The 24,648-nt window shown below is 31.3% G+C and overlaps 3 protein-coding genes across 8 annotated transcripts; all 3 read right to left on the reverse strand.

Moving 5' to 3' along the window:
- Window positions 1-5,959: 5,959 nt before the first annotated feature.
- On the reverse strand, window positions 5,960-13,178 carry LOC110815663 (uncharacterized). 5 transcript variants are annotated; one of them, XM_022043549.2, is made up of 6 exons: window positions 13,021-13,178; window positions 11,683-11,842; window positions 6,848-7,104; window positions 6,480-6,570; window positions 6,297-6,363; window positions 5,960-6,205 (listed from the first exon to the last, which is right to left on the reverse strand). In XM_022043549.2, the coding sequence occupies exons 2-6, from the start codon at window positions 11,832-11,834 to the stop codon at window positions 6,152-6,154; spliced, it is 621 nt and encodes a 206-aa protein (XP_021899241.1). In that variant the 5' UTR covers window positions 11,835-11,842; window positions 13,021-13,178; the 3' UTR covers window positions 5,960-6,151. The 5 variants fall into 5 exon arrangements, with proteins under 5 accessions (XP_021899241.1, XP_021899243.1, XP_088063709.1 ...); XM_022043551.2 differs by having other exon boundaries at window positions 12,984-13,157; XM_088207583.1 differs by lacking the exon at window positions 13,021-13,178 and adding an exon at window positions 12,771-12,977.
- Window positions 13,179-17,322: 4,144 nt separating this feature from the next.
- On the reverse strand, window positions 17,323-19,279 carry LOC110815729 (small ribosomal subunit protein uS4y). The gene is made up of 3 exons (XM_022043664.2): window positions 19,106-19,279; window positions 18,635-19,016; window positions 17,323-17,711 (listed from the first exon to the last, which is right to left on the reverse strand). The coding sequence occupies exons 1-3, from the start codon at window positions 19,131-19,133 to the stop codon at window positions 17,528-17,530; spliced, it is 594 nt and encodes a 197-aa protein (XP_021899356.1). The 5' UTR covers window positions 19,134-19,279; the 3' UTR covers window positions 17,323-17,527.
- A 3,368-nt stretch (window positions 19,280-22,647) lies between these two features.
- LOC110815717 (uncharacterized) lies at window positions 22,648-23,535 on the reverse strand. Of its 2 annotated transcripts, none has more exons than XM_022043646.2 (2): window positions 23,251-23,535; window positions 22,648-23,127 (listed from the first exon to the last, which is right to left on the reverse strand). In XM_022043646.2, the coding sequence occupies exons 1-2, from the start codon at window positions 23,423-23,425 to the stop codon at window positions 22,853-22,855; spliced, it is 450 nt and encodes a 149-aa protein (XP_021899338.1). In that variant the 5' UTR covers window positions 23,426-23,535; the 3' UTR covers window positions 22,648-22,852. The 2 variants fall into 2 exon arrangements, with proteins under 2 accessions (XP_021899338.1, XP_088064483.1); XM_088208357.1 differs by having other exon boundaries at window positions 22,648-23,130; window positions 23,251-23,533.
- Window positions 23,536-24,648: the final 1,113 nt, after the last annotated feature.

Genomic DNA, 24,648 nt, shown 5'->3' on the forward strand with positions numbered 1-24,648 from the left:
TTAAAATTCTCAAAATATTGGTTTTTTTAAAAAGTACATGTTTAGATTAAGGTGTTTTCTTAGAGGTATGTGGCGAATAACTTTTTTTGACAATTTTGAAATTGAGGCTAAAGATGGACACATTTACACATTTATATATAATATAATATATATATATATATATATATAAAGAATGTGCATATACACATGTGTATGTATATGGTGTTTTGACTTTACCTCTGGGTATTACAAGACCACATACGTATATGATTATATTTTATGTACTAATTAATTAAATCTTACCATTAAAACTATTAATTCTTATTAAACGACTAATAGAAGGTTATTTAATTAATTCTGAAAAAAGGGAAAGTCGGATGGGATGATGATATATATTTAATGTTATGCGGACAAAGATCATGAAGATAATGAATGTGCAATGAATATGAGTTGGCATGGGATGATTCGCCGGCCCCATGACTTGATGAGGTAAGGATGGGCTCAAAATTAAACATGTGACCGAGAAATCTTACACACATATATATTTAAGACCAGGAGCATTGGACCAGGGTGATCCCTCGTCTGTGGTTATCTGTGTCTCCATTTTAGACTCTGTACACTCACAAGATAAGTGGCTGCAAAGTTATTTCATTCATAAAGTTAATTTTTAGTATACATTGAATTTCATAATGTAATTTATAAAATTCCATGAATCTAATTTTTCTAAATTATTAATATAAATTAATTTATTTATTGGAAATTACCAAGCATTCGAATTTACGTACTCAACAATTAAACTTTCAAAATCTTATCCTATAATAATAATTATTATATATATTTCATGCATGCATTTAACTTAATCTGTATATCAACACTGAGTTAAATATTATAATTACTAATATGGGTACCAAAATTTATTTGTTAATGCTTAGATATTTTTAATATATTTGTAAGGTTGGTGTGTGACTTAATAACTTTATATTCAATTAATTAAATCGTACTCATCCTATTGTAATATATATACATATATATATATACTGATCTTAATAATGAGAGTCGTAATTAAGTTCATTTAACAATAACTCATTTTTGGCTTTGCTTTAACAGCTAGATTTTCAAGAATTATCATCTTTCACATGAACAATATACTTCATATTCCATCTTTCTCAACAATATATATATATATATATATATATATATTGCTCATTTTTATTTAGTAGCACGACATTGATATATTGAATTCCATGTGTGTGTGTGTGTGTGTGTATATATATGCATGTTGTTTCTCATTAATTATATTGAGAAACTATAAAAGTTTTACTCTAACTAGCATAGCTATGAGCATAAATATGCACCTCCATGCCAATTTCATTTTCTCATGTACGTATATAAATAATAAAATTAATTGTATGTTGTAAATATATTTATATTCATTGAATTACATTAATTAAAAATGTAATACCCAGCTGGATACAAAAAATATATATATATATAATATATATTAATTAATTAGGAAAAAAAAAGAATGTAGAGAGAAGGAAAACAAACCAAGCGGCAATATATATATATATATATATATATATATATATATATATAATGAAATAGCAGAAGTAAAAAAAAAAAAAAAAAAAAAGAGAAAAAAGAAAGAGAGGAAGAGAGCTGAGTTCGAGTGGGTGAGAGAGGAAGCCGAGCTGAGTGAGGATCGGGGCCTAGAGAGTAGAGTAAGGGGAGGAGCCTTGGCCACGTGAGGAGGAGTTAGCGGCAGTCAAAGAGGTGAGACGCGACGGAAAGGGGGGAAGAAGGGGAAGAAGAAAAGAAAAAGAAAGAAGGAAAGGAAAAAAAAAAAAAAGAAAAGAGAAAGAGAAGAAAAGAAAAAAAAGAAAGAACAAAAAAATTAAATTAAATTAAGAAAGAAAAATGTAAGGTGGCGATCAAATATGATGTTGAACCTACACATGGATAGAGTTTAAAATTTAGTCCAAACATGAATATGTATTTGTGAGTATGAGTCATCTAACAAACGTAACTACTGTGATCATTGTGAAATTTATATGTGTGCTATCCATGCGATTGGGGGATCCATTTCGTCTCTCTTTGATAACGATATAAACGATATCGCACGATGAAACTTTAGACGTAATATTTCGAGTGTAAGTTTGATTTAAAATAAGAATAAGAATTAGGTTATAAGAGTGAGAATTAAAATATGTTTCGTGTGATGAATTCTATTTTGTTATATATTTTGATTGACATGTTTTGTTTGATATTTTTTTGATTATAAATATTATTTTATTTTATATATTGTATGAATGTATGTAAGTAAATCTCTGTTGTAAAATATTTTTTCTTACTGAGCTCGCCAATCTCACCACAATTCACCCTCATTCAGGTCAGATGATATTAGAAATAAGTTCAAGATCAACAGATGATGGTGAAGAAAATCTTGTTGGTTTCTGTTTTATATTTATAAATCAATTTAGATGTTTCAATCATATATAAATAAGTAATTAACGTCCGCACCCACCTACATTGGAGTTTGAAATATTACAAAAAAATATAATTAAAATACTTAAATTAAGAAATAATTAAATTAATTTTAGAAATAGTTATTGATGATATGACTTGATAAGGTAACATTTATGTGTCAAGCTTACGTATATATGAGATATATATATATATATATATATGCATATATAGTTGTTCTTTTTGGTTTTAGATGGAAAAAGAATTAGGTTAACAAAAGATGACATTTTTGAAGTATTATTATTTTTTACAATAAGTTAATGATGTTATAAGTTTATTAATATACGTATGATAATCTAAATATTAGATTAAGGATGGGTGCGGAGAGAAAGTAAATAGTTAGCTGTCGATTAAATTATTTCTTAATGAATTAACGGGAGATGGAATAATTTGCTATCAATTTTTCTTGTTCTTCGTGATTTTGATACTTTCACATAATATTATTTTTTAAAGTGCGTTATTTAACTGCTAAGTATAAGTAACGTATGTATAAGTTAGTGCATAAAAATAGGTGATGATTTTTAGGAGCCTTAAAAATATTCCTTAAATAAAATTTTAGTAATAATAACTAATGTTGATTTAAATTCTGAAACTCAAAAAATATATTTATTTATTTAATGTAAAGATTCATTCTCTGTATGCATATCGATCTTCTCCCGTTTTTACAATGATTGAAGACGGATGATGGTGTTTGGACGCCAAGAAAAAAGCAAGCTGTTGTCTTTTCCCACTGCTAATTTATTATACCTCTCTCTCTCTCTCTCTTTCCAACATTTTCTAATTAATAATCTCCGCATGATTCATAAAAGTAATGGAAAAGTTAATTCGCAAGCTGCTGAGACACAGGGATTTGAATTGTATCAGACTGACTGAAGAACTGACCAGTACGATTTATTTAGGATTTACAATGGGCTTCAGCTTCCAACGATTATAAATAAAAGGATTAAATATTATTATTATTATTAGTGTCATCATATAATATGTTCTCAATCGTAATTTATATATATATATATATATGTATGTGAATACACATATCTTATAATTTTTAATTTTTAAAATAGCTTCTATTTTATTATAAACATTTAAATCGGACCAGATTAAACGAAGAAAAATCTCATGTATATATAAATTTGAATTGTTTTCCATTTTTAGTTTTAGTTTGGAACGATTCCGTTCTGAACCATCAAATTCTTGTGGTTAAACGAACACAAAAGCTGTAGTCATTCATTAATGTAAAAAGTATAAAGTGGAAATATTTTATATTAAAATAACATGTTTGTATTCTCATAATATTCAAGTTGAAAGTATCGTCGTCTGTTTTTTTTGGAATATACAGGAATGTGTTAATGTTCATGTATCTGTTTTTTTTTTTTTTTTTTTTTTTTTTTTTTTTTTTTATGATGAAAACCCATAATTGACATTATCAAGTTTGAAAAAGCAGAAGGGAATCTTTTGGGGACTGCTTGTTATAAATGAGGAGATAATCATGCATGATTGGAGACATATATATATATATATATATATATTAATTATATAAAAGTCACTAAAAGATATATATATATATATATTAATATAAAAGATTTTCTCTTGGTCTCTGATTGTTTCAAAAATAGCTCATGGTTTAAATTTGACCAAACATTGCAAAATCCCATTCATTCCTTTTGATCTTTATGTTTGTAACAAAGATTTGGCAAACAGATAGATGGTGGGTTGACGCTCTGATTAGCTAAAAATTTTAGTTGAATATTCAATTGATTAAGGGATTAAGTTTTATTATTTTTTATCATTCTTATTAATATTACGAATGAATGAAAATATTTACTGATATCGAAAAATTTATAATCATACGTTAAAATTTTAATTTTCAAATAAAATTCTTTTAAAAACCCACAAAGAAACAAAAATTCAGATAAACACCATCATGTCCGGCATTTTTTGTTTCATCTTCCACAGAAAGCTACCATTTTCGAGTTTATCAGAATTTCTTTTTCTCTGTGTACTGAGGATTTGTAGAGTGTCAACATTTATCAGAATTGATTTCTCTAATGACTCAAGTAACCTGAAGTTATGGATCTTTGTAACTGTTGAAAATGAAATAATAATACGATTATCGGATTCATTTTATGTTGTTATTTCAATTAAATTTCAGTTAATTCCATAAATAATATACTAATTCAATTCGATTTCATTTTTCTTTTTCTTTTTTTTATAATTTAGACTGATTCATGGCAAATTTTATACTGATTTAGAGTAAATTAGTGTATAGATTTATTTTCTTTCGTTTGATTAGTAACGATTTTTGAGTATTAATAAAAAAAAGTGTAGACTTATTGAAGTGAGCATACGACCTGCATGTCTGGATATGGACGAAGAAATGACATAATTCTTTTGTTATTTAATTCAATTTATTTTAGTTTTAAGTCGAACCGGTCTAAATTAATTGAATGCATATGTAAGAATTTTGCTTTAAATTCCGTGTACACAGAGATGAGTTGAATGATGCGGAAAACCCAGTAAGAATTAGGCTGGTGACTGGTGGCAGGTCATTGTTGTGATTCATGGAGCTCTTAATTTGTCGTCCCCCCCGCAAATAAAACCATTTTCAAATTTGGTGTTTTAATCGCCACAAAATGAAAGATGTAGTAGTAGGTACAGAATAAGCTTTCTGGGTTTCGTTTAGAGGAACACGTGTGCTTCATTCTTTCTACATTTTGACTACTTCCTTCTCATATATATATATATATATATATATACATACATGTGTGTGTGTGTGCGCGCATTGATTCTTCAACACAGACCCTATCTTAAGTTTCATTGAACCTGCTACTCATTTGTTACCTCTCACGTTTTCTTCAATGTATTTCTGGTTTTTTTTTTTCCACATCTTTCCTTTTTGCTCAAGGAACTAAATGATAATCTGTTGTCAAAACTTCTAGTTTATTTTAATTTTAAATATAATGATAAAAAAAAATTTCTATTGTGATGGAAGAAAATATGACTGGTTTCATTTTTAATAAAATAATTATATCATTAAATCTACAGTCAAATTTGAAAGTATTTTAATTCAATTTTTTTATTTATTAAAAATATATGTCAAAATTATGCGCATCACTTATAAATTTTTATTAGTAATACCCTAAAAGAGAAAAATAATTTACATAGCTATTTTTTTTTTTTTCTTTTCCTCAATAAAAATCTCACAATGTTTATATAAAATTTTTAAATTTTTTATATATAAAACTTAATAAAAAAAAATACCTTCTTATACTCCCATTCTTTTATAAATAAACTCACAATTTTTATATAAAATTTATTTATTTCGAACATAACAACACACACACAATTCTAAAACCTGTTCTGTGCTCTGCTCCAGCCCATCAGGCGCCGGGCCTATCCACCCAATCCATTTTACCACCTCCAAAAGTATAATAATTTATACTTTAGCTTCCAATCAAGATACAATAAGCAGCTTCTCTATTTGATATGGAATTATACAAGAAGAAGAACAGTTGATAAGAGAAAAAATTAGTTGATAATTTTCCTTCAGCCCCAAAGCAATATACAACAACCCTAGAGAATCTCAAGCAATATCCGAAAATGGAAGAGCCATATGTGAGAAAGAAAACAGACACCGTCCACCTTCTCTTCTTCAATCATACAAACCCTCCTGTTCCCATATGTCCACCAGAAAGTCAACCATTTCCTGAAACTCAAACCTCAATTAGCCAACTTTTCAACCAACATGAAATGCAATATCAAAACCGAGCAGCTCCCAGATTTCACAGAAAACTTACAGAGAGCGGAATGGGTTGAGGATATCGGTTTCTGGTTCCAAGTAAACTTTCATAACTTCCATTATAACTGTGAACATCAACAAATTATACATGTTTATCACTAAATAATACTTAAGAATGAACTAACTTCCCCGTTACTTTTACAAACATAAAAAGAACCAATGAACAAGTAGAAAACCACACCCTAGATTGCTTTCCCATCTCTGCGGAGTTTGGTTCCTTGCCCTGCTATTTCGAGTCCATTGAAGCCTGCTCTGAGTCCAGAAAAGAAGACCTGCAACCCGACCAAAATTTCAGTGCACAAAATCTTAAAAATGAAAGAAATTAAAAGAACATGAAGAGGAAATGTTGTCAATTGTGACTTAAAATTACAGTAAACCATCAAATGTCAACTAGCTATTAACGAAAAAGGAAAAAGAAAATGAAACAATCCCTTCAAATCTAGTTATTACACGAAAATGATGGAAAAATCAATCCACCTTAAGATGGGGCGGCACACATACTTTCGACCCCTAATAATAAAATAGAGATTTTCATATGACAAAACTTGCCGTGATTCACAAAGTCAGAATTGCTGTTTATTCCAATAGTGCTGCTGCAATGACTGAACGGCTGGTTTGATATGCTGATAGACGACATGCTTCTTTGAGACTGAACAGTACTGTTGTCTAGATCACACGTGCTGGTGCTCCAAAAACCATCTGACATGCTAGGCTTCTTCACTATTCGGCCTTGAATCCTCAATCCCTTTGATGGCTCGTCAACAGCAATAATCGGTGCTGGTTTTGTGCAACATCCAAAACAACCACTGCACTGTTCTAAGACAGGTTAAACCGTGTGTATGGATGTGATATAAGTGCGTAAAACATTCATTCCATAGTTCAGTACATGCAACAGGAAGAACTTTTGACTTTCCAGAAAAAAAGTATGGTATTTATTTTCATCATCTTCTTTTTATTTTGAATTTTATCATCTCCGTACTATAACCAGCAATGCATCACTCAATTGCAGTAGTTATGCAGCCCCACTACTAATTACTACATCAACAATACATTAAGTGGATCAGTGAACTTGATTTGTTACCTTTTCTTACTTCGGAATCCATTACAAAGAAAAGAAGTTACCAACTTAACACTCTAGCCCAAATGTTATATTTTGTTATTTACTAAAGTTTCTTGTAAATGGGCAATGCTGAAAAGTGAGAACATCAAAGGAGCCACAGAATTTAGAATAAAAATAAGGATTCTAGTGATTAAGTTCTGAAGCATCCATCTCTAATCATTCTCCAAAGGTTTCATAGAAATAGACAAATTCTTAAGACCGAACCTGACCAAGAATACATTCAAACTCTGTCATTAGTCACAGCTAACTCACTTCGTAAACTAGACAAACCCCTTGTATGTGACCGCAAGTTATTGGGATGCTCCTTCCTCATCTCTGAACAAAATCAGTATGCTTGTCTTCCTCCTGTGACACCTACTGCACTAGGAGATACTGGCTATCTCAAAGAAAATCTTATGTCGAAACCGGAAGGCGAGTCAAGCAATTCACTAGGAGAGGGCAACTTCACCCAACGATATAAGCTTCGTCGTGCGAATTCTTGCATTAGCTAAGGTATAATCATTTTGTCTATATCTTTTTTCTTCTTTGATTCACAAAAGCATGTATATGCTCATAGCACCAACCTTCGTGAAGCTCACTTAGAGCTTTCTTAACCAAAGCTGGTTGATTAACGAAGGTTCACAAACACAGGAGGCGAATCCAAGGCACCAATATGCTAGGTTGTTATGACATTCAACACACACAGGTTTCAATTTCAAAGATCATATGGAAGAAACGAATAAATTGATTAGTTAATTTGCTGGAAAGTCCAGTATCTTGAATGCTTGATAATTATGTTATACTTTCCATTAATAGCAAAAGGAATATCCAATCGTCGATGGATTTCAACAGTGGCCAGAACAGAAAGAAAATATATGTCTATATTACCGCAAAGGTCAAAGTCCTTACTCTCAACGCCGTCTTTCCCCACATCAACACACAAAAGAAAAGAAAATAAATGTTTGTTAACAGTGAAGTGATACCTAATTGAAGCGAGTAAATTAAAATTAGAATTTTGAGTTACCTTTTTCTTTAGATTCTTAATTGGAGAATACTTGCAGGAAATAAATGAATTGACTATAAAAACGAAATCGAAGACTTACCCCATGCAAGCAAGGAAGTGACTGATCCAAGCAGTAATCGAACCGTTTATTGTCATCATAACTTCTTTTTCTCTCTCGCCAAATGGAAGAAGAAGAAGATGATGATGATAATAATAAAAGAACCAATCAGCAGACGTTAAACATCTACTTAGAATTACAGGAACTTAGGGTCAAATTTCAAGAGAGTGAAGATGGGTTCGAGTAAAAGGAAGTTTGAGAAACAAGTTCATGGAAGAAAATGGAATCCAATTCTGTACAGATCAATAAGAATTAATTAATAAAGAAAGATGGGGAAGCAGTTAGAAATCAGAAACAGGAGGCGAATTAAATTCCATGGAACTGAAACTGTTGGATTCTGAGAGGGATGGCGTTTTTTTACAGAATCATCTATTAGCTTGTTGGCGAGTTAGCGACTAGTAGCGATGATAATAATTGGTGGGTTACTGGCGACTCCGACGCATTTAACTTTTGGGTCAACAACTGACATCGAAACGGCACGACGTGGCGGGCAAAATGGAAAATCGCCTCAACTGGATTTATTTTTTTGTTTGATTATTATTAATATTATTATTATTATTGTTAATCATAAGGCTTAAACCCGCGCTCCAGGGATTAATTTGAACTTATAACACAAAAAGTTTGAATATATAAAAGTACCGAGTGTAATTTAAAATTAAAATTAAAATTATGATATAACATTAAAAAAACTAAAACTAAACAAATACAAAAGGAAACAATGCGGTTTTATATTTGTTTATAATTAAACTATTTCCAATAAAGTTACTATAAAATAGAAAAATATTGACATTATTGAATTTTACTAACTTGGCTTCAACATAATTCTGAGAAGGTAAATATTTCACTGCCTAATTACATACCCACCACCCAAATATTAGTCAAACAATATAATAAAATTAGCTTGAATACATAAACAAAATATGAATTTTAAAAATTTCTCCAAGAAGGTATCATCACTACAGGAATTCCAACAACTTCTTTAGTCCCATAGAAATTGTGTTCCGATCTCACAAATATTTTGGTTACAGCAAATGATGGCACCATAACTTTAATATGACTAATTTTTAACGAATTATTATTAGCAAGTTGTGATAAATAATATATTTTTGAGAAAATTTATGGAATTAAAGACTAGTCTCGAACAGCACAAAAAATAAAAAGATTAAAAAAAAAGTACGAATATTATGTGATTATTTTAGTTGATATCCAAAAAAACTAAATTATACATTTTAAATTAAAAAAAAAAAAAAAAGAGAGAGAGAGAGGGTTGAATCAAAATAATCTGAAGTTATTCTTTCTTCTATAAAGGAATTAATAATATACAACTTTAGTTTGATATGATATTCTCTTAAATTCTCAAAACCTCTGTGATAAGAGCAGTGAAGCACCTTCTTGTCTCACCTGAGGTTAGACCTCACTTACTAGAAAATATTTTTAACAGTTATTGCATGCACTCTAATATTAGATATGGATCAAACTGTCTGTTAGTCAATATTTTTTAGTCTACGTATAATAGACGGACTCTATTTGTTGTTTATATGATAAATTTTTTTTAAAAAAAATTCAAACTGCTATCTGTGCAAAATAATAATGTTATATTAACCACAAGTACTGATAAAAACGAACCCAATTCGTTGAATGTTGAAAACATTATATTAGATTGGTGACCGATGTAAAAGAGTAGTGTGGCAAGTGAGCCATTTTTGTATGGATTCCTAGGGTTCATCTCTCAAGAGCTCTAGAATGTTTTGTCCTTCGAATTTGAGGGGTCCTGTTACATGTGAGCTTGACTTCTCATTTGCCTTCAAGCCATAGGAGTTCACAACACTATACCAGATTTTCTGGTAGACCTCAAGAAAACTAATCCTCAAGGTTAATACCTGCCACTCTAACCTTCCCTATGAAGAAAAGTCAGCAGGTGAAATTTCATTTCTTTGACAAGAATGAAAACTGAAATGAAATGCAACTGACAACTTGCCAGTTTTTTCTGGCTCCTTCCTTATCAAGTGAATTCTAACAATGTTATAGACTTGTAGTAACCAAAAAAATGTCAAGGCTACTGGGTATTCCAAGCATCATAAAACTGTACCTCAGCAAGGTAGGTAAACTAATACGGCATACTGGACCATACTTCAAAGAAGATCTGAGTTTAGCACTATATGATCAGTTGATCGTTACTGTCTCAACTGTATTTCACATTGTAGTGCTAATTCCGCTGTTTGAATAAGAAAGATGCCAGCCCAACCCTCCATCCGAACATCATTGAAGGCTCTAGTTTTTCGGGTATTAAGGACGTAAAACCTCCTCGCAAGCTGTGAGTTGGCACAGCCTCTGGCTTGACACTAGATTCTGAGGACCTGTTAAGATGCCGGCAAGCAAGTTAATGAATTTTCCATCTTGAAGTTCAGTTGCACAGTCTTCTTCAAGAATATCTACCTATTATATGGATTTTCTGTAAGCCAGTGGAGTTTCAAGCTTGCAAGTAACACCAAACTGAAACTGGAATGCTTTGTTCTTTTCAAAAGGGTTATGTACCTACTATATGCAATCTAGAAGCCAATGTAGTTTCAAGCTTGTCAATAATTGTTTTTCCTCGAGTAAATACTAGAATGCTTTCTACTTACATGAGGTTCTGGTGAGTTTGCGGAAAACAAAGTTACAATATACAAGAACTGGAACTGACCAACAACAAGACATCTATATCCAGGAATTAATACCAAACGCTAGATGGAATCACCAAATGATGCATATCAATCTGGGATGAAGTTCGTGAAAACATTATTTTTTAATAAAGAATATGCAACTTACGCAAAGCATTGCCTGATAAAGGGCAGATAACCCTGCTTTTAACCAAGGGGTAATACTTCAATCTATCCGCCAGGATTATAACAAAAAAGGTAGCTCTCATTTATGTGTAAGGTTAGAAGTACCAAAACCCTAATTTCATATATTCATCACAAAGCACATATTCTATATGCTAAAGCTTTAGCAGAGAAATTTCACATGCATTGACTGTATTGCCTTCATTATGGCCATGCAGTACCACTTGGCAAAAAGACAAATGAAAAATCTGGCAAACAAATTCCAACATGTTTTATTGATTCAGCTGAGATTTGCAGCAAGAATTGACAATGATAAGATGGAGAGAACAGAAGTTCACATACATGGAAGGCATAGCTTCTTCATTTGCAAACGTCGACATTCCCTGTCGTTGCTTGTGCTTAGGATTGGAAGTGCAAAGTACATAGACACGTCCTCGCCGTTTAACAGTTCTACAAAACTCACACATCTTTTTCACTGATGATCGCACCTTCATTATTTCTCCTATGCAATCCAAACCAAGAAGCCATTAAATTTTCTTTCCATTTTCCAAAAATGAAAGAGCTTTAACTATTTAAACCCAAACTAGTGCTTCAAACATCTAAAAGCTAAAACCAGTACCTGAAACAATAAATATATTGGAATGTACTCTGTCAATAGTGACAAAGAAGAAAGAGTACAAAATCAATATTAAACGACAATTAGTCTCATAACTCACACTAGATTCAAACACCTAGTGGATTATAATAACTTGTAAGATGAACCTTGCATTTTCTCTAAGGCCATGTCGGTAACAAATCTAAAAAATTTATGGTTTTTATTTGTAAATACAGACTTAGTGCAACTAGCAAATGGCAAAACTTCTTTTTAATTTGATCTTATATAGAAATTCAAATAGAACACAGAAAATACATTCTAAATTCTGTCAAACTGATATTTAATTTTCAAAAAAAAAAATTCTGACAAAATTTATATGACATAAAATGCATTTTTATCATTCCATGTGAAACTTTATTATCTTCCAACAGAACTTACATAATCTCCTAATTAAAGCATAAATTTGCATAAATTCCAATGCATTTCCGACTTGTTCCAAACATAACCTAAAAGAAGAAGATTATTTTGCACAACGAATTGCACATCTTTTCCTTCCCTTGTTTCCCCTTTTCTTTTCGTAAGTTCCTTTCCTATTCAAAATGACTCATTAAGCATATAACGTTTCTACTGACCATGAAATACAACGGAAATTTCACTGCAACAAGATCAAGCTAAGCTTCAGTCTACAGACTACAAAATCTATACAGCTCAGCTGTTAAAACTCATAATCAAAACCAACAATGGCGGCCTTAACTCCCAAAGTTTTTTCAAAGCTTCAGTTATACTTGAATATTTAAATTTCCATAAACATCGATAATCAGAGAGTACCAATCACTTTAATAAATCCTGCATAAAGAACTCCATGCCCGTCTGGTTAAAAGCTGCGAAACTCCATTGGTTTGATGAAAGGAAAAAAAAAAAGAAATAAACCTAGCAGATGCAAGATCTATATTCATAAGATTGAGTTTTGAGGATCAAGCAGAAACAGAAGGTAAAAACACAAAGCAAGTGACAAAATCCAGGAAAGTTTTATAGTAAACGGCAATACAATAAGTAATTTCAGTTGCGATTGCTAATGGCCTGACCCTGAACTTTCGACTTTTTCAAGTTTCTCCTTCGACGCAAATCAGCGAATGCTTGTGCTTTCCACTGAGGGTTTAGGGTTGTTTTCAGGCCGCTATGCTCATCCCGATGGCCCGTCCAGACAGTACCCACGGTCGGGCCGGGTCAAGCAGTATTGATGTTTTTTAAAAAAAAAAAAGATAATAAGGTGTTTACTAAATTCTTACGACTTTTTGAATAGTTTACAAACTAAGCATTACATTATTAAGTTTTTAACAATTTACTTAATTACTTTTGATATTTTAAATTATAAAATTTTGTAATAGATATTTTGATTATTTTATATCAAATATGTTTTATTTATAAATATTACTTTCTTCAAATAAACTATTTATTTTTTAAATAAAAATCTAGTTATTTGAGTAATTTAAAATATTTTTACATCATCTAGACTTTTAACCTTAAAATTTTAGATAAATTTAAAGTCCTAAAATTTTTAATCTATAATTTAATGTTTGATTTCAATTTATTATATTTTATTTCATATATATAAATATTCTGTAACTTATATATTTAATGTACAAGTATAGTAAACATAAATATTTAACTTCAATTTAATTTGAGCAATAGAATAAACATAGTTTAATTTAATTAAAATTAAGAAATAAAACTATTTTAATTAGACTATTTGTTTACTTCAAAATTGTAATAAAATAAATATAGTTTAATTTAAAATTTAACCAAATGTCTAAGGTAAAAATCATATTAAAGGTTGGATTCGGTTAATTAAATCACAATTTTTAATTAAAAATTATATTAATTATTGAATTAAAAATTATATAAATTTAAAATATTTAATTAAAAACTTAATTAATTATCTATATAAAAATTTAGAGGAAATAGAATGAACTATTTAATAAATTTTTAAAACTTGACACTTGGTACAATTTAATTCCTAATATTTAGTTTTGTTACAAATTTTATCTTTAACATTTTTCATTTGATCCAGTTATTTTTTATTTTATATTAAAAAATTAAAATAATTAGATCTTTGTTTAGATATTCTGAAAATGATTAAAAAATAATTTTACCTATTGAATGAGATGCATATTATAACTTAAAGCTATCAATTGGGATGTGTACTAGAACTTAAAACTATCAATTAAACCATCGGAATTATTATTAGAATTTAAATTAAAATTGACATAAATTAAAAATTGTTAACTAAAATGTTTTATTTAAATTTAATTGAAGTGTCGTAATTATATTATTATTTAATTCAAGACATAACTATTTTAATTTTATCGTTTGTCTAATTAATTATGTTTTAATTAAAAACATTTTTTATAAAAAAAGGAAAATAAATAAAGTATGTAATTAAAATTATATTTAATGAGAATATTATAATTCAAAAAGAGAATATTATAATGGCAATGTAATTACCTAAAAATTTTATTGAATTAAAAATCGTGTAAATAAAAATTTTAATAACTATCTAATTCAAAATTTTACCAAGTTAAAAATGCTTGATAAATTTTGTTTTTGCTGAATAGCTAGAAAAAGAAAACATAGAGGTGATGCTATACTTTCATATACTGTAAAATTAAAATAATTTTTTTAAATTAAAAATTACACTAATTGTCTAATTAAAATTTTAACATGAGCAAAATATTATAAATTAAAAAATAATATAAATAATTATATAATTTGTTCATAATACGATATATAGTTTAAAGACATTAAAAAATTATTTTGATTCTATATATTATATTCTCATTTTATTCACATGCAATTAAAGTTTGAATTAATACATTGTCATCTTTAATTTGATCCAACTCCATTTTTCAGTTGAACTCATTGAACTTAAATGAGTAATATATTTTTTTTCAGATAAAAATTAAAAAATGTATTAAAAAAAAGTATTAAAGAGTAATCAAGTACAAAAAATTTACATATAAAAAACAACTATGCCCCAAAAGTATAGATTCAAAATAATTTAACTATTTATCCTTAATATTTACAAAAATATCTTCAATGTCTTAAAAAATTTCAATATTTCTTTCTTTCCAAATAATCCAAAAGATTGTTAAAAAGATCAACGGAGTTGCATAATTGTTAAAAACTAAACCCTCTCAATCCAAAATCTCATTATAAACAGGGTTGGTCACGACCCAATTAATGTCAATCAGACTATAGACCATGTGTCTCAGATTAGCAATAAGAAAGCACCAAAGAAGAATATGATTGCAGCTCTCAGCATGATTTTAATCAAAGGAAATATCTGTTGGCCAAAATTTTCTCTTTTAACTGTGACACCCCTATACATAGAAGTTCCAACACTATCCGAATATTGTAAGTGTACTACTATATCTCATTATGATTGATAATATCTTACTACTCCGAAGCTCGATGCTTCGTTGCTAAGCTCCCCATTTTCGGTTCCTGCCTCAAAGCATCTGAAATGAGATAAAATTTGGAACTAAAACTAATGAATGACAATTAAATGACCACTTTCCTTACTATCATTTTCCTTCTCTTTCATTTAGTTTTCCTCCCTTGATAACTATTAAATAACAACATTAATCCCTCCTAATCCCATCTAACTCCTTACCGTTAGCTCTTCGTTCTCCCAACCACATAACGGACCTGCACTCTACTCCTTTTGTTTTAACCACAACACCTTACCAACTCGACACCATTCTGACAATCACTATACCACACTCATACACCCTCTCAACAAACACCGATCCACCAAGACCACACACGCACACCCTTGCTGCCTCTTGGGGCCCCACCCCAACAGTAAACACAATTCTCATATCGACTGTTACATGGCCCCGTGTACTACCACCCACAACATCAAATACACACCACTATTCCCGTGGCAACTACCACTGAATGGCCTCCCACACACTTGAATAGGGGAGTGCCTCATCGACCACTGAGTGGCCATAAATACAACATGTCACTACTAATATCGGCACATCCATGTTTGCAAGCATCGGCCAAAGACCTTACACAACTCACACACGCGCACACAACGTGCCACTGATTTCCACACCAGTATACCAAAATCCACAAACACCGGCCAAGAGGTCTCCCACACTTAAATACCTATACATACACACACCACAGAGTGCCCAACGTCCCCACTGTATCACGTAAACCTCACTCCACCTACCGTTTCACACATACGGCCCACGAGCCACCATCCCTGCATAACAGAAGGTGTCACCCTCGTTAAGTAGCCCTACACACACAACTGAACCTACACTCGCCACCAATCATCCATATACTTATACTTATACAACAATGCATTCCACTCTCAGAGTTACCTCACCCCTCAGTTACACATAACTCATCATCCACAAGCTCCGTTCCTGTCCTCACGACACTTCCCCTTCATTCCTCTCCCTCTCTCTACTGACTGTCCACACGTACACTCCTCTCTACAGCCTCCTCCCTCTCCTTTCTCAGACCTCGGCTACTCTTGCGCTTCCTCATCTAATATCATGCCTTGACTTCCATCTCCTTGACGAGGAGCACCTCTATTAACTTGCATACCAAATCTCGCAGAGGTTTGCCCTAAATTAGTTTAGAAACTCCAAATTTCTCTTACCTCTTGCTTCCCTCCTCCTCTATCTCCCAAAGCTACCGCAACCTCACCTTCTTCCCAAACTTCCGAGCAGTTCTCCTTCTGCACTCACCTTCGATTATTGCCTCTCTCGCAATCGTCTCCCTCTCTCACTCTTGCACTCTTTGTTTTCCCTTTCTTTTCTTTCTTCTTCTTCCTACCTCTCTCTACCCGACGCCCCCCTTTTTATACCTATCTCAACTCCACATCACAATTGTTGATTTCGCCCACCTCATCCTAACCGTTCATCTCACCCTCCCTCACAGATCTTGATTATTACATTAACAGCTTCCAATATTGCAAAGAATGCAATCTTGGGAAGAGCATTAGCTTTCCAGACGGATTTGTATGGGAAATATGTAATTGGCATAGTGTTTAACCAGCCGTTGTTTAGTTATAATATATTTTATTATTCCATATCCTATATACATCAGAATTGAGACTTGAGAGGGGATAGATTCCTCCCAAAACCTTGTTTCCATTCAGGGGGAGACAATCAAATATCTATAAATCCCAGGTTAAATGTCCAACTCTACTTGGAATATGGATACCTACAAATCCCAATTCCCAGGTGCTTCAGTAATAAATTGCTTGATAATTTATACATTAGCCACCATGTTAGTTTCTGCTCCTTTCTTCACTTCAAAAAGAAAACCAAATACAAAGGGATAATATCGAGAGTTTAATGCAATTTAAGTCAATATAATAGATTTCTTCATATTGCATGATGTCCAAAACATTTAGCAACAAAAACTTCTCCAAAGATTTCAAGATCAACAAAGACTTCTCCAAACAATTAAATTTTTTTTTTAAAAAAAAAACTAGACCGATAGAGTTGTGAAAACTAAATGAATGGGCAAACTCCAACTAACTATAGCAAAACATCAAAACCTGGCTCATTCCTCCTCTTCTTCATCTCCATCACCACCAGCAGCCTTCTTAGCAGCTGCTCTCATGTTCTTTCTCTTCACCCTTCCAGGACGACCACCGCCAAAGGGACTTGTGAGTGAGAAATCAATGTGTTTCTGTGAATCAACCCTCACAATGAAAGAGGGAATGTTCACAACCTGTCTTCCAACCCTGTCAAACCAAGGTAAACCTGTGTGTCAGAAATAACATGTTTTCTTATAGGAAACTCGTTATGTGTGTAAGAAATACATCCACATTATGCTTAAGTTTCTCGTTGGCAACAGAAGTACCAAATCGCCATAGAAATTACCATGTATATTAAGCAAAAAAGAAATAACCAATTAAAGAAACAGAACTAACTGGCAAGTGGTAGAAAACAAATAGAACATTATCAGGGTGAAGCAGGTCATTGATACAAGACTGGAGACTTTTTCATCAATCCACTTGTTGGCTTTGCATATATGCAGGAGATGAAAAGGAGAAAGAGGAAAATACTGTGGTAAACATAAAAGAAAAAATGCACCAAAGGAATCGGGGATTTCATTAATCCACTTGTCCAGGTCTTAGAAGACTGACTTTAATAAAATAAACTAAAACAACAATTTCAGACTCATATAGTAGACAAGTTGTTCCTTTTATAGAAAGAAGTATATTATTCTTAAATAGTATCACCACAATAACATTAATCCCATATATTTCTCCCTATGGAGACCTAAAGTGCCATAGTGAAAGCTATATGCATAACAGCCAATGACATCCTTCAAGAATGCAACAATATCCACTCTCCCAAAACTAACCGGACAACTGTTTTGCAAGAATTACAATGGCATTGGAAATGTTGAAGCCTTACGAAAACTAACAAGTTCCCACAAAGTTTCCATTGGAAAAGAGCCTTTCAAATTACATCTTATGGCAAGTTAAGGCTTGGTTGTTATTTCAAAAAAAAAAAGAAGTTAAGGCTTAGTTGTTTCCTGGAAAAATGCATTTGAAGTTGTACGTGATCCGAACTACAGAAGTAAAACTCGCAAACAAATATAGCAGAAGAGAATAAAATAAAAGGCTGCTACAATAGGCACCAAATTAGATAGCTTCACCTGATATGCTTCTGCCTAATAAGCACTCTGGCATGATGAATGGACTTCGCCATACCCGACTTGAAGACAAGGGTCTGCAAACGGCGCTCAAGGAAGTTCTCAACAGTCAACGCCAAGACATAATCTAGCTTGTTCTGGCTCTCATCCAAAAGTCCATAGCGGTTCATCCTACGGAGAAGAGCCTCACCTTCAAAGATCCGGCGCGGATTCTTCTCATCCAAGGTAAGCAGCTCCCTCGCGGCGTTTCGGATACGGCTAAGAGCGTACTGAACCCTCCATAACTCTCGCTTGCAACGCAGGCCGTACTCTCCCACCAGCTTCAGCTCGGCATCCAAACGCTCCTTCTCGTAAGGGCGGCGGGGCTTCTTGAACGTCTTTCCATCTGCATTTTTGTTCAGGATTGAAAGCACAGATCAAAAGTAGGAAAACGAGAAGACAGGAGGAGTGCAGGAAAGAGAAATATGAACTTACAGTTTCGATAAAAGGAAACATTCACCATGATTGTGTTTCGGCAAGCAAGAGTCGATCTCTCTCAGTAGCAGACGAAGTGTTGCGAGATGTACGAGAAGGAGGTGATTAGGGTCTAGGGTTGTTTACAGGCTGCGCGGCCGGGCCACGACTACGGGCCTGATAATGGGTTTGTGTCCTGTAAGTCGGTCACGTTGTGTGTTTTAGTTTATAATACAAAATGGTTTTGTTTGGTTTTTTTAGTTTCATGTAAGACTTATATAAAGTTAATTAAGCTTATGAACTTAAATGTATTTGGTCAGTATATTTTTATTTGATTTATAAACTCTAAATAAATAATGGGTTTTCAGTTTTTTTTTTTTTAAAAAAAGAGGTTTGTTATTAGAAAAGAGCAAAGCTATTAATAAAACCATGTATATCATTAAAATATATTTTTTTAAAAAAATTAAACTAAACTATTTTGTATTGAGCAATAACTTAAGCTCCAATCCTTACGTTGGGCCGGGCCCAACTATGTACATCTGTGATCTGTTTTGGGTGGGAGTCGGAAAAAAAAGGGATCGGATATGAATCCAAATGGCCCAACAATCCATTAGGTCCGTCGTTGATATTTTTACTACTACTAGTTTATCTACAGTTTTATATAGGAATTTTACGTTGGGATATGGAGAAAAAAATAGTCTAAACATAAAATTTAAATTTATTACAAGTGCGGTATCTGCCGTAATGTTAGCAAACCACTCAATAATTATACTTGTAGTCTTTTTTTTTTTTTTTTTTTTTTAATTTTTATTTTTATAATAATAAAGAATGAAGCGTGACATAAACATCCATAATCCACAAACATTCAAATTCAATTAAAAGTAAAAGCATACATGACGTGCAAATCGTTATAATTAAGACCAGCTTTCTAGTCTTCACTACTGATGTCACCAACTCTCTTGAGTGGTCCGTGTATTTAATGAATAAAAAAGAGCAAACGCTTTTGCTATCCAATAATTAATCTTTTACTTCTCCCCCCTTTAGAATTCTTGTATGCATTATTGAGCAAATGAGAAAGTAATAGTTTTTCCAATTTCTCAAGTCCAAGCAATCAAATGATGACAACACCTTTCACTTAGTTTAATGGCAGTCATGTGGGGTTAATTAAAGAATTGTAATGCATAGTGTGTGGCAGCAGGACTTGTCTTCCTTCAACCATTAATCTTAACTTTTATGATCATTAATAATAATTGGGCAGTTTAGAGATAAGGATACCTTACACTTTTGAGCTTGATTGGTTCGTAATGATGTAATTTGTTTTCCTTTTTTTTTTTTTTTTAAATATATATATATATATATTTTGTTTGAATCACATATAAGACTTGTAAATAAATTGAAGAGTGGGTTTATGTCTTTTATTATGCTCATATTTAATTTGTATGAGTTTCAAAATAATAATTTAATCATGCAAAGTGCGTAAAAGTTCGATGAATTTTGGTTTATTTAATTAATAAATTATATTATTAATTATGTTGTTTATACCAATTGGTTGGGTGATGATTTAATGTAATTTAGTGTCAAGTGATGTCACTAGTTATTTTTATTTTTTTAATTAAAATATTTATGAGATTATAAATTTAGTTATGTAACTTATTTACTTATATAAGTATAAAAAATAAAAAAATAAAAATAAAAAACACATGTTGTAAAATAAAATTACAAAAAAAAAAAAAAAAATTCATTGGCCACCCTACGTTTCTTTTAATAATTATAAAATGAGAAATTAGGTAACCCCCCAACCATGTGTTTGTTTTCTTTTTTCTTTTTTCTTTTTTCTTTTCTAGATAACCCCCCCCCCCCCCCAACCGTATGTTTTCAGTTGTCCATCATGTCTTTTATTTTACTTTTTTCAAAAAAACTCCTTGTTATTTGGCATTTATGGTTTATTATTATTATTATTATTATTATTATTATTTGATTAATTAATTAATTAATTGGTGGTCAAATCAACTTCGTTACTATTAATAATTTATAAATATGCAAAAAAAAAAAAAAAAAAACCTAATGGAAGCAGGAAAATACAATAATAAAAATAAAAGACGTGGCAAAAGATATTCTTGTTTTTTGTAATTTAGTTGAGAATTTGTTAAATAACAGCGATCCCGTGACATTTTCAAAAACCGCCTTAAATGTATAGTAAAAATTGAAATGTCTTGTGGTAGGATCTCTCATGTTGGATTACCACATTTAATTTAATATAAAGCAACATGCAAGCCCCGAGCCAACTTGGTCTTTTTCTAAGGTTGGTTGGACAGGGGTAGAAAGCATAGTCCCCACATGCATCTGGCCATTTACATGTGATCATGTTTATATCTTCACCATCTGACAAACCAAAAAAAAAAGTCGGCACATTAGCTGAACAATGATTCTTCAAACTCATCGTCTGCCTTTTTTTTTTTTTTCTTATAATTATTTTTAAATTATGATTCTCATTTTTAATGTATAGAGTTATTTATTCTATCCAAGTTATAATTATATGAGACTATTTTAAAAATAAAATTACTTGACATATTTTTGCTGATTTTTCTAACCATGCAACTAAAACATTATAAATAAATAATGTATAATAAATATTAAAGTTAACACTATAACAAAAGAATTTAAAAAATTAATAAAACATTCTTAACCTAAAAGAATTAAATAAATATACGATTTAATCAAAATTTATTCTTTGTCCGTAATAAATAATAAATATTTATAGCTCAAATCTTTTTACACAACCCAATATAGCATATAAATAATTCAATAGTAAAGTGCAATTGCAAGTTGCAAAGCGATCCAATTTTGATCACCATACACAAATGCAAGACAATGTGACATAAAAAAGTGACAAGTTATTCAATCTTTTTCACCACCAATTTGCCCATCATCATTGCTTCATTTCCTAATAAAAATAACAAATTAGCTACAATCACTGCATAGTAAATAATATAAATATATCTTTTTATACATTCAGTTGTTATAGCTGCTCTTAATTATATAATAAAATTTTTATTTAAAAAATATTACTCATTTAGTCTAATATATTAATTGAAGTATTACTTATTCTAAAAATATTTTAAATGATTAAATGTCTACGTCTATTTGATTGAATTTTTACAACAACTAGTTTAAATTGTGATTTTGATATTTAGTAAAAAATAAATTCAAGAATTCAAAGTACATATGTTGAAAATGAGAATTATGTTGTATGAGACAAGTATATTCATATTTTATTAGTTCATTAATTTAATATTTTAAAATAAAAATATAAAATTTTATTTGTTATAATATTTTTTAATTTAAATAATAATAAAAATTTAAAATTAATGATTACATAAAAATAATTAAATGATTATAATTATTTTTTACGACTTTTATATATATAATTAATTAAACACAATATCAAAATTATTTTTACTGAAAATCATTACACTAACAACTCCCGTTACGAAAATATACCATAATTTTTAAACTAATTAGTAGAAAAGAAAAGAAGTTAAAAAATAGATAAAACTAAAACATCAAAAAGAAAAAGAGAGAAATTCATTTCATAAAACAGAATCTAAGAAAGACTGAACCCATTACCCAGTGGGGGGGACCGCCAAAACGGTGCGTAGGCCCCCGTCTCTCTTCCCAACTTCCAACTTCCTACACAAAATTACATAATTTTTTAAAAAATATATATACATTTACAAGAAAAATAAAATTGAAAATCAAAATCTTGACTTAATAGCAGGCCATCCGCTGAAGGCCCCGATCTCTCAGAATTCCTCTGTAGAGAGCGACTCTGTTTTCCGGCATTCCTCTGTCTTTAAGGCCGCCGATCTTCTTGAATTTCGGCGTTGAATTTAAAGAAGAAGGAGAATTCAACCCGATTATGGTACTCGCTCTGTTCTTCAGCCGTCGTCTGAATTCCTCCCCGTCGCCCCTCGGATCCACGACATCCTCCGCGAAGTGCACCTTCTTCGACTTCTTCTTCACCATCCCTGCTCTCTTCTTCCCTTCTTCGGGTGAAAAACCGGAGAGAGAAAGAAAACCCATGTTCATGCTAGCAAAATTAAGGTCCAAATTGCTCCAATAGACTAAGCGGGTAGAATAAAATCACATATATGTGGTGTACATACCAGAAGAGATGCAGGATCGGAGGACTTGCGGGGGAGAAGACTGGGAGATTTGAGAAACGGGGAACTGGGTTGTGATTATTGACTTCTGAAGACGAAAAGCGAGAAGAATTACAGTGCCGGAGAGTGCCATGGCGGTGGCTAGAACCACTCCTTGCGAGCCGAGTATCGAAGACATAGTAACGACGTAAACTGGAAAGACGAAAGGTGACAATGGAGATAGTGCTCTGTTTTCAAGGTAACGGGAGATGAGGAGGGAGGAGAGAGGGGGGGAAAGGATAAATAATAATACGGACGTGTGAATATTAAAAAAGAAAAAAATTTTACAGAAGAAATTATTGATTAAAAAAATGTTAAAGAAGTCAAATTTTTTATAAAATTTATTGAGTTAGGAGATAATTAAAAAATCATTTAAAATAATAATAATAATAATAATAATATATATATTAAAAATAACACTGCATCCTATTATCATGTATGTTAAAAACAATTAAAACTATACTCAACCAAAAAACCATCCGTGAACGACACGGCAAGGCCGAAGAAAGAGATGACATGGTGTCGTCGGGGAATATTATATTTTCTGTTTCGGTACTGACGATCCCAACTTACACCTGGTCTGGGTCCAATGACGACAGTTTTTAGATATTGAGAAGCAGTTTGGATTTGTTTCCCCCCCTTTTTTTTTTTTTTTCTTTTTTTTTTTTTTTTTTTTTTTTTTTCTCTGTGCTTGTTTGAATGGATTTTTAAGTTAATATGATTTAGATTTTGAAATGTTTGGTAAAATTATGAGTTTAAACTGAAATTTTAGTTGAATAATAATATTGACTGCTAGTTACTGTTTGGTAAAAAAAGTAATGATTAAAAAATTGAATTAACTTTTGATACTTTTTTGGGTCACCTCACCTCTATGTTCATTTATTAAATTTTTCTTTACGCGAAAAGCTATCTGCCATACGAGAAACAAAGCTCTGGTGTGAAACTTTAAACCCAAATAGGCTTAAGCAGAGTACATATTATTCAGCTAACCTCCCTTTGTGGTTGACTATATCTCATAGGATTTTTCTTCCACAAATAGGAGTAATTTTGTGCTTAGCTCAGGACTAAATATCAGTATCAATACCAATAATTCTATAGTTGAATCTCTTGCAAAGGTTTTGGGAACTCGATCCATCTCTTATTTCAGTCTAATAGAGATGAAAGGGAAAAAAATTAAAAAGAAAAACAAGAAGAAAACTGCATGCAGTATTATTATAGCCTTAAATTTTCTTCTATAAATCTTGACATAAACTCAAAAAACAGAGCAACGGCACCAGAGCAGGTCATTCTTAAACTGAAAAGTCTCCAAAGCAGGGAGTCAAAGCTCTATAGCTATGGAGGTAGAGAACGTGGAGGAGTTCG

Source organism: Carica papaya, chromosome 7 (assembly GCF_054855325.1).
Source record: "Carica papaya isolate Zhongbai chromosome 7, ASM5485532v1, whole genome shotgun sequence".
In the NCBI taxonomy this organism is placed as follows: domain Eukaryota; kingdom Viridiplantae; phylum Streptophyta; class Magnoliopsida; order Brassicales; family Caricaceae; genus Carica; species Carica papaya.

Coding starts and splice junctions, on each gene's coding strand:
- LOC110815663 (XM_022043549.2), bottom strand. CDS start 11,834: ATGAAGGTGCGATCATCAGTGAAAAAGATGTGTGAGTTTTGTAGAACT. Junction 7,105..11,682: donor GAAGAAGCTATGCCTTCCAT/GTATGTGAACTT, acceptor AGAACAGTGCAG/TGGTTGTTTTGGATGTTGCA. Junction 6,364..6,479: donor AGATGGGAAAGCAATCTAGG/GTGTGGTTTTCT, acceptor TGATGTTCACAG/TTATAATGGAAGTTATGAAA.
- LOC110815729 (XM_022043664.2), bottom strand. CDS start 19,133: ATGGTGAATGTTTCCTTTTATCGAAACT. Junction 19,017..19,105: donor TGTTTCCTTTTATCGAAACT/GTAAGTTCATAT, acceptor ACAAAAATGCAG/ATGGAAAGACGTTCAAGAAG. Junction 17,712..18,634: donor ATTAGGCAGAAGCATATCAG/GTGAAGCTATCT, acceptor TTGGTTTGACAG/GGTTGGAAGACAGGTTGTGA.
- LOC110815717 (XM_088208357.1), bottom strand. CDS start 23,425: ATGTCTTCGATACTCGGCTCGCAAGGAGTGGTTCTAGCCACCGCCATG. Junction 23,131..23,250: donor CCGATCCTGCATCTCTTCTG/GTATGTACACCA, acceptor TTTCACCCGAAG/AAGGGAAGAAGAGAGCAGGG.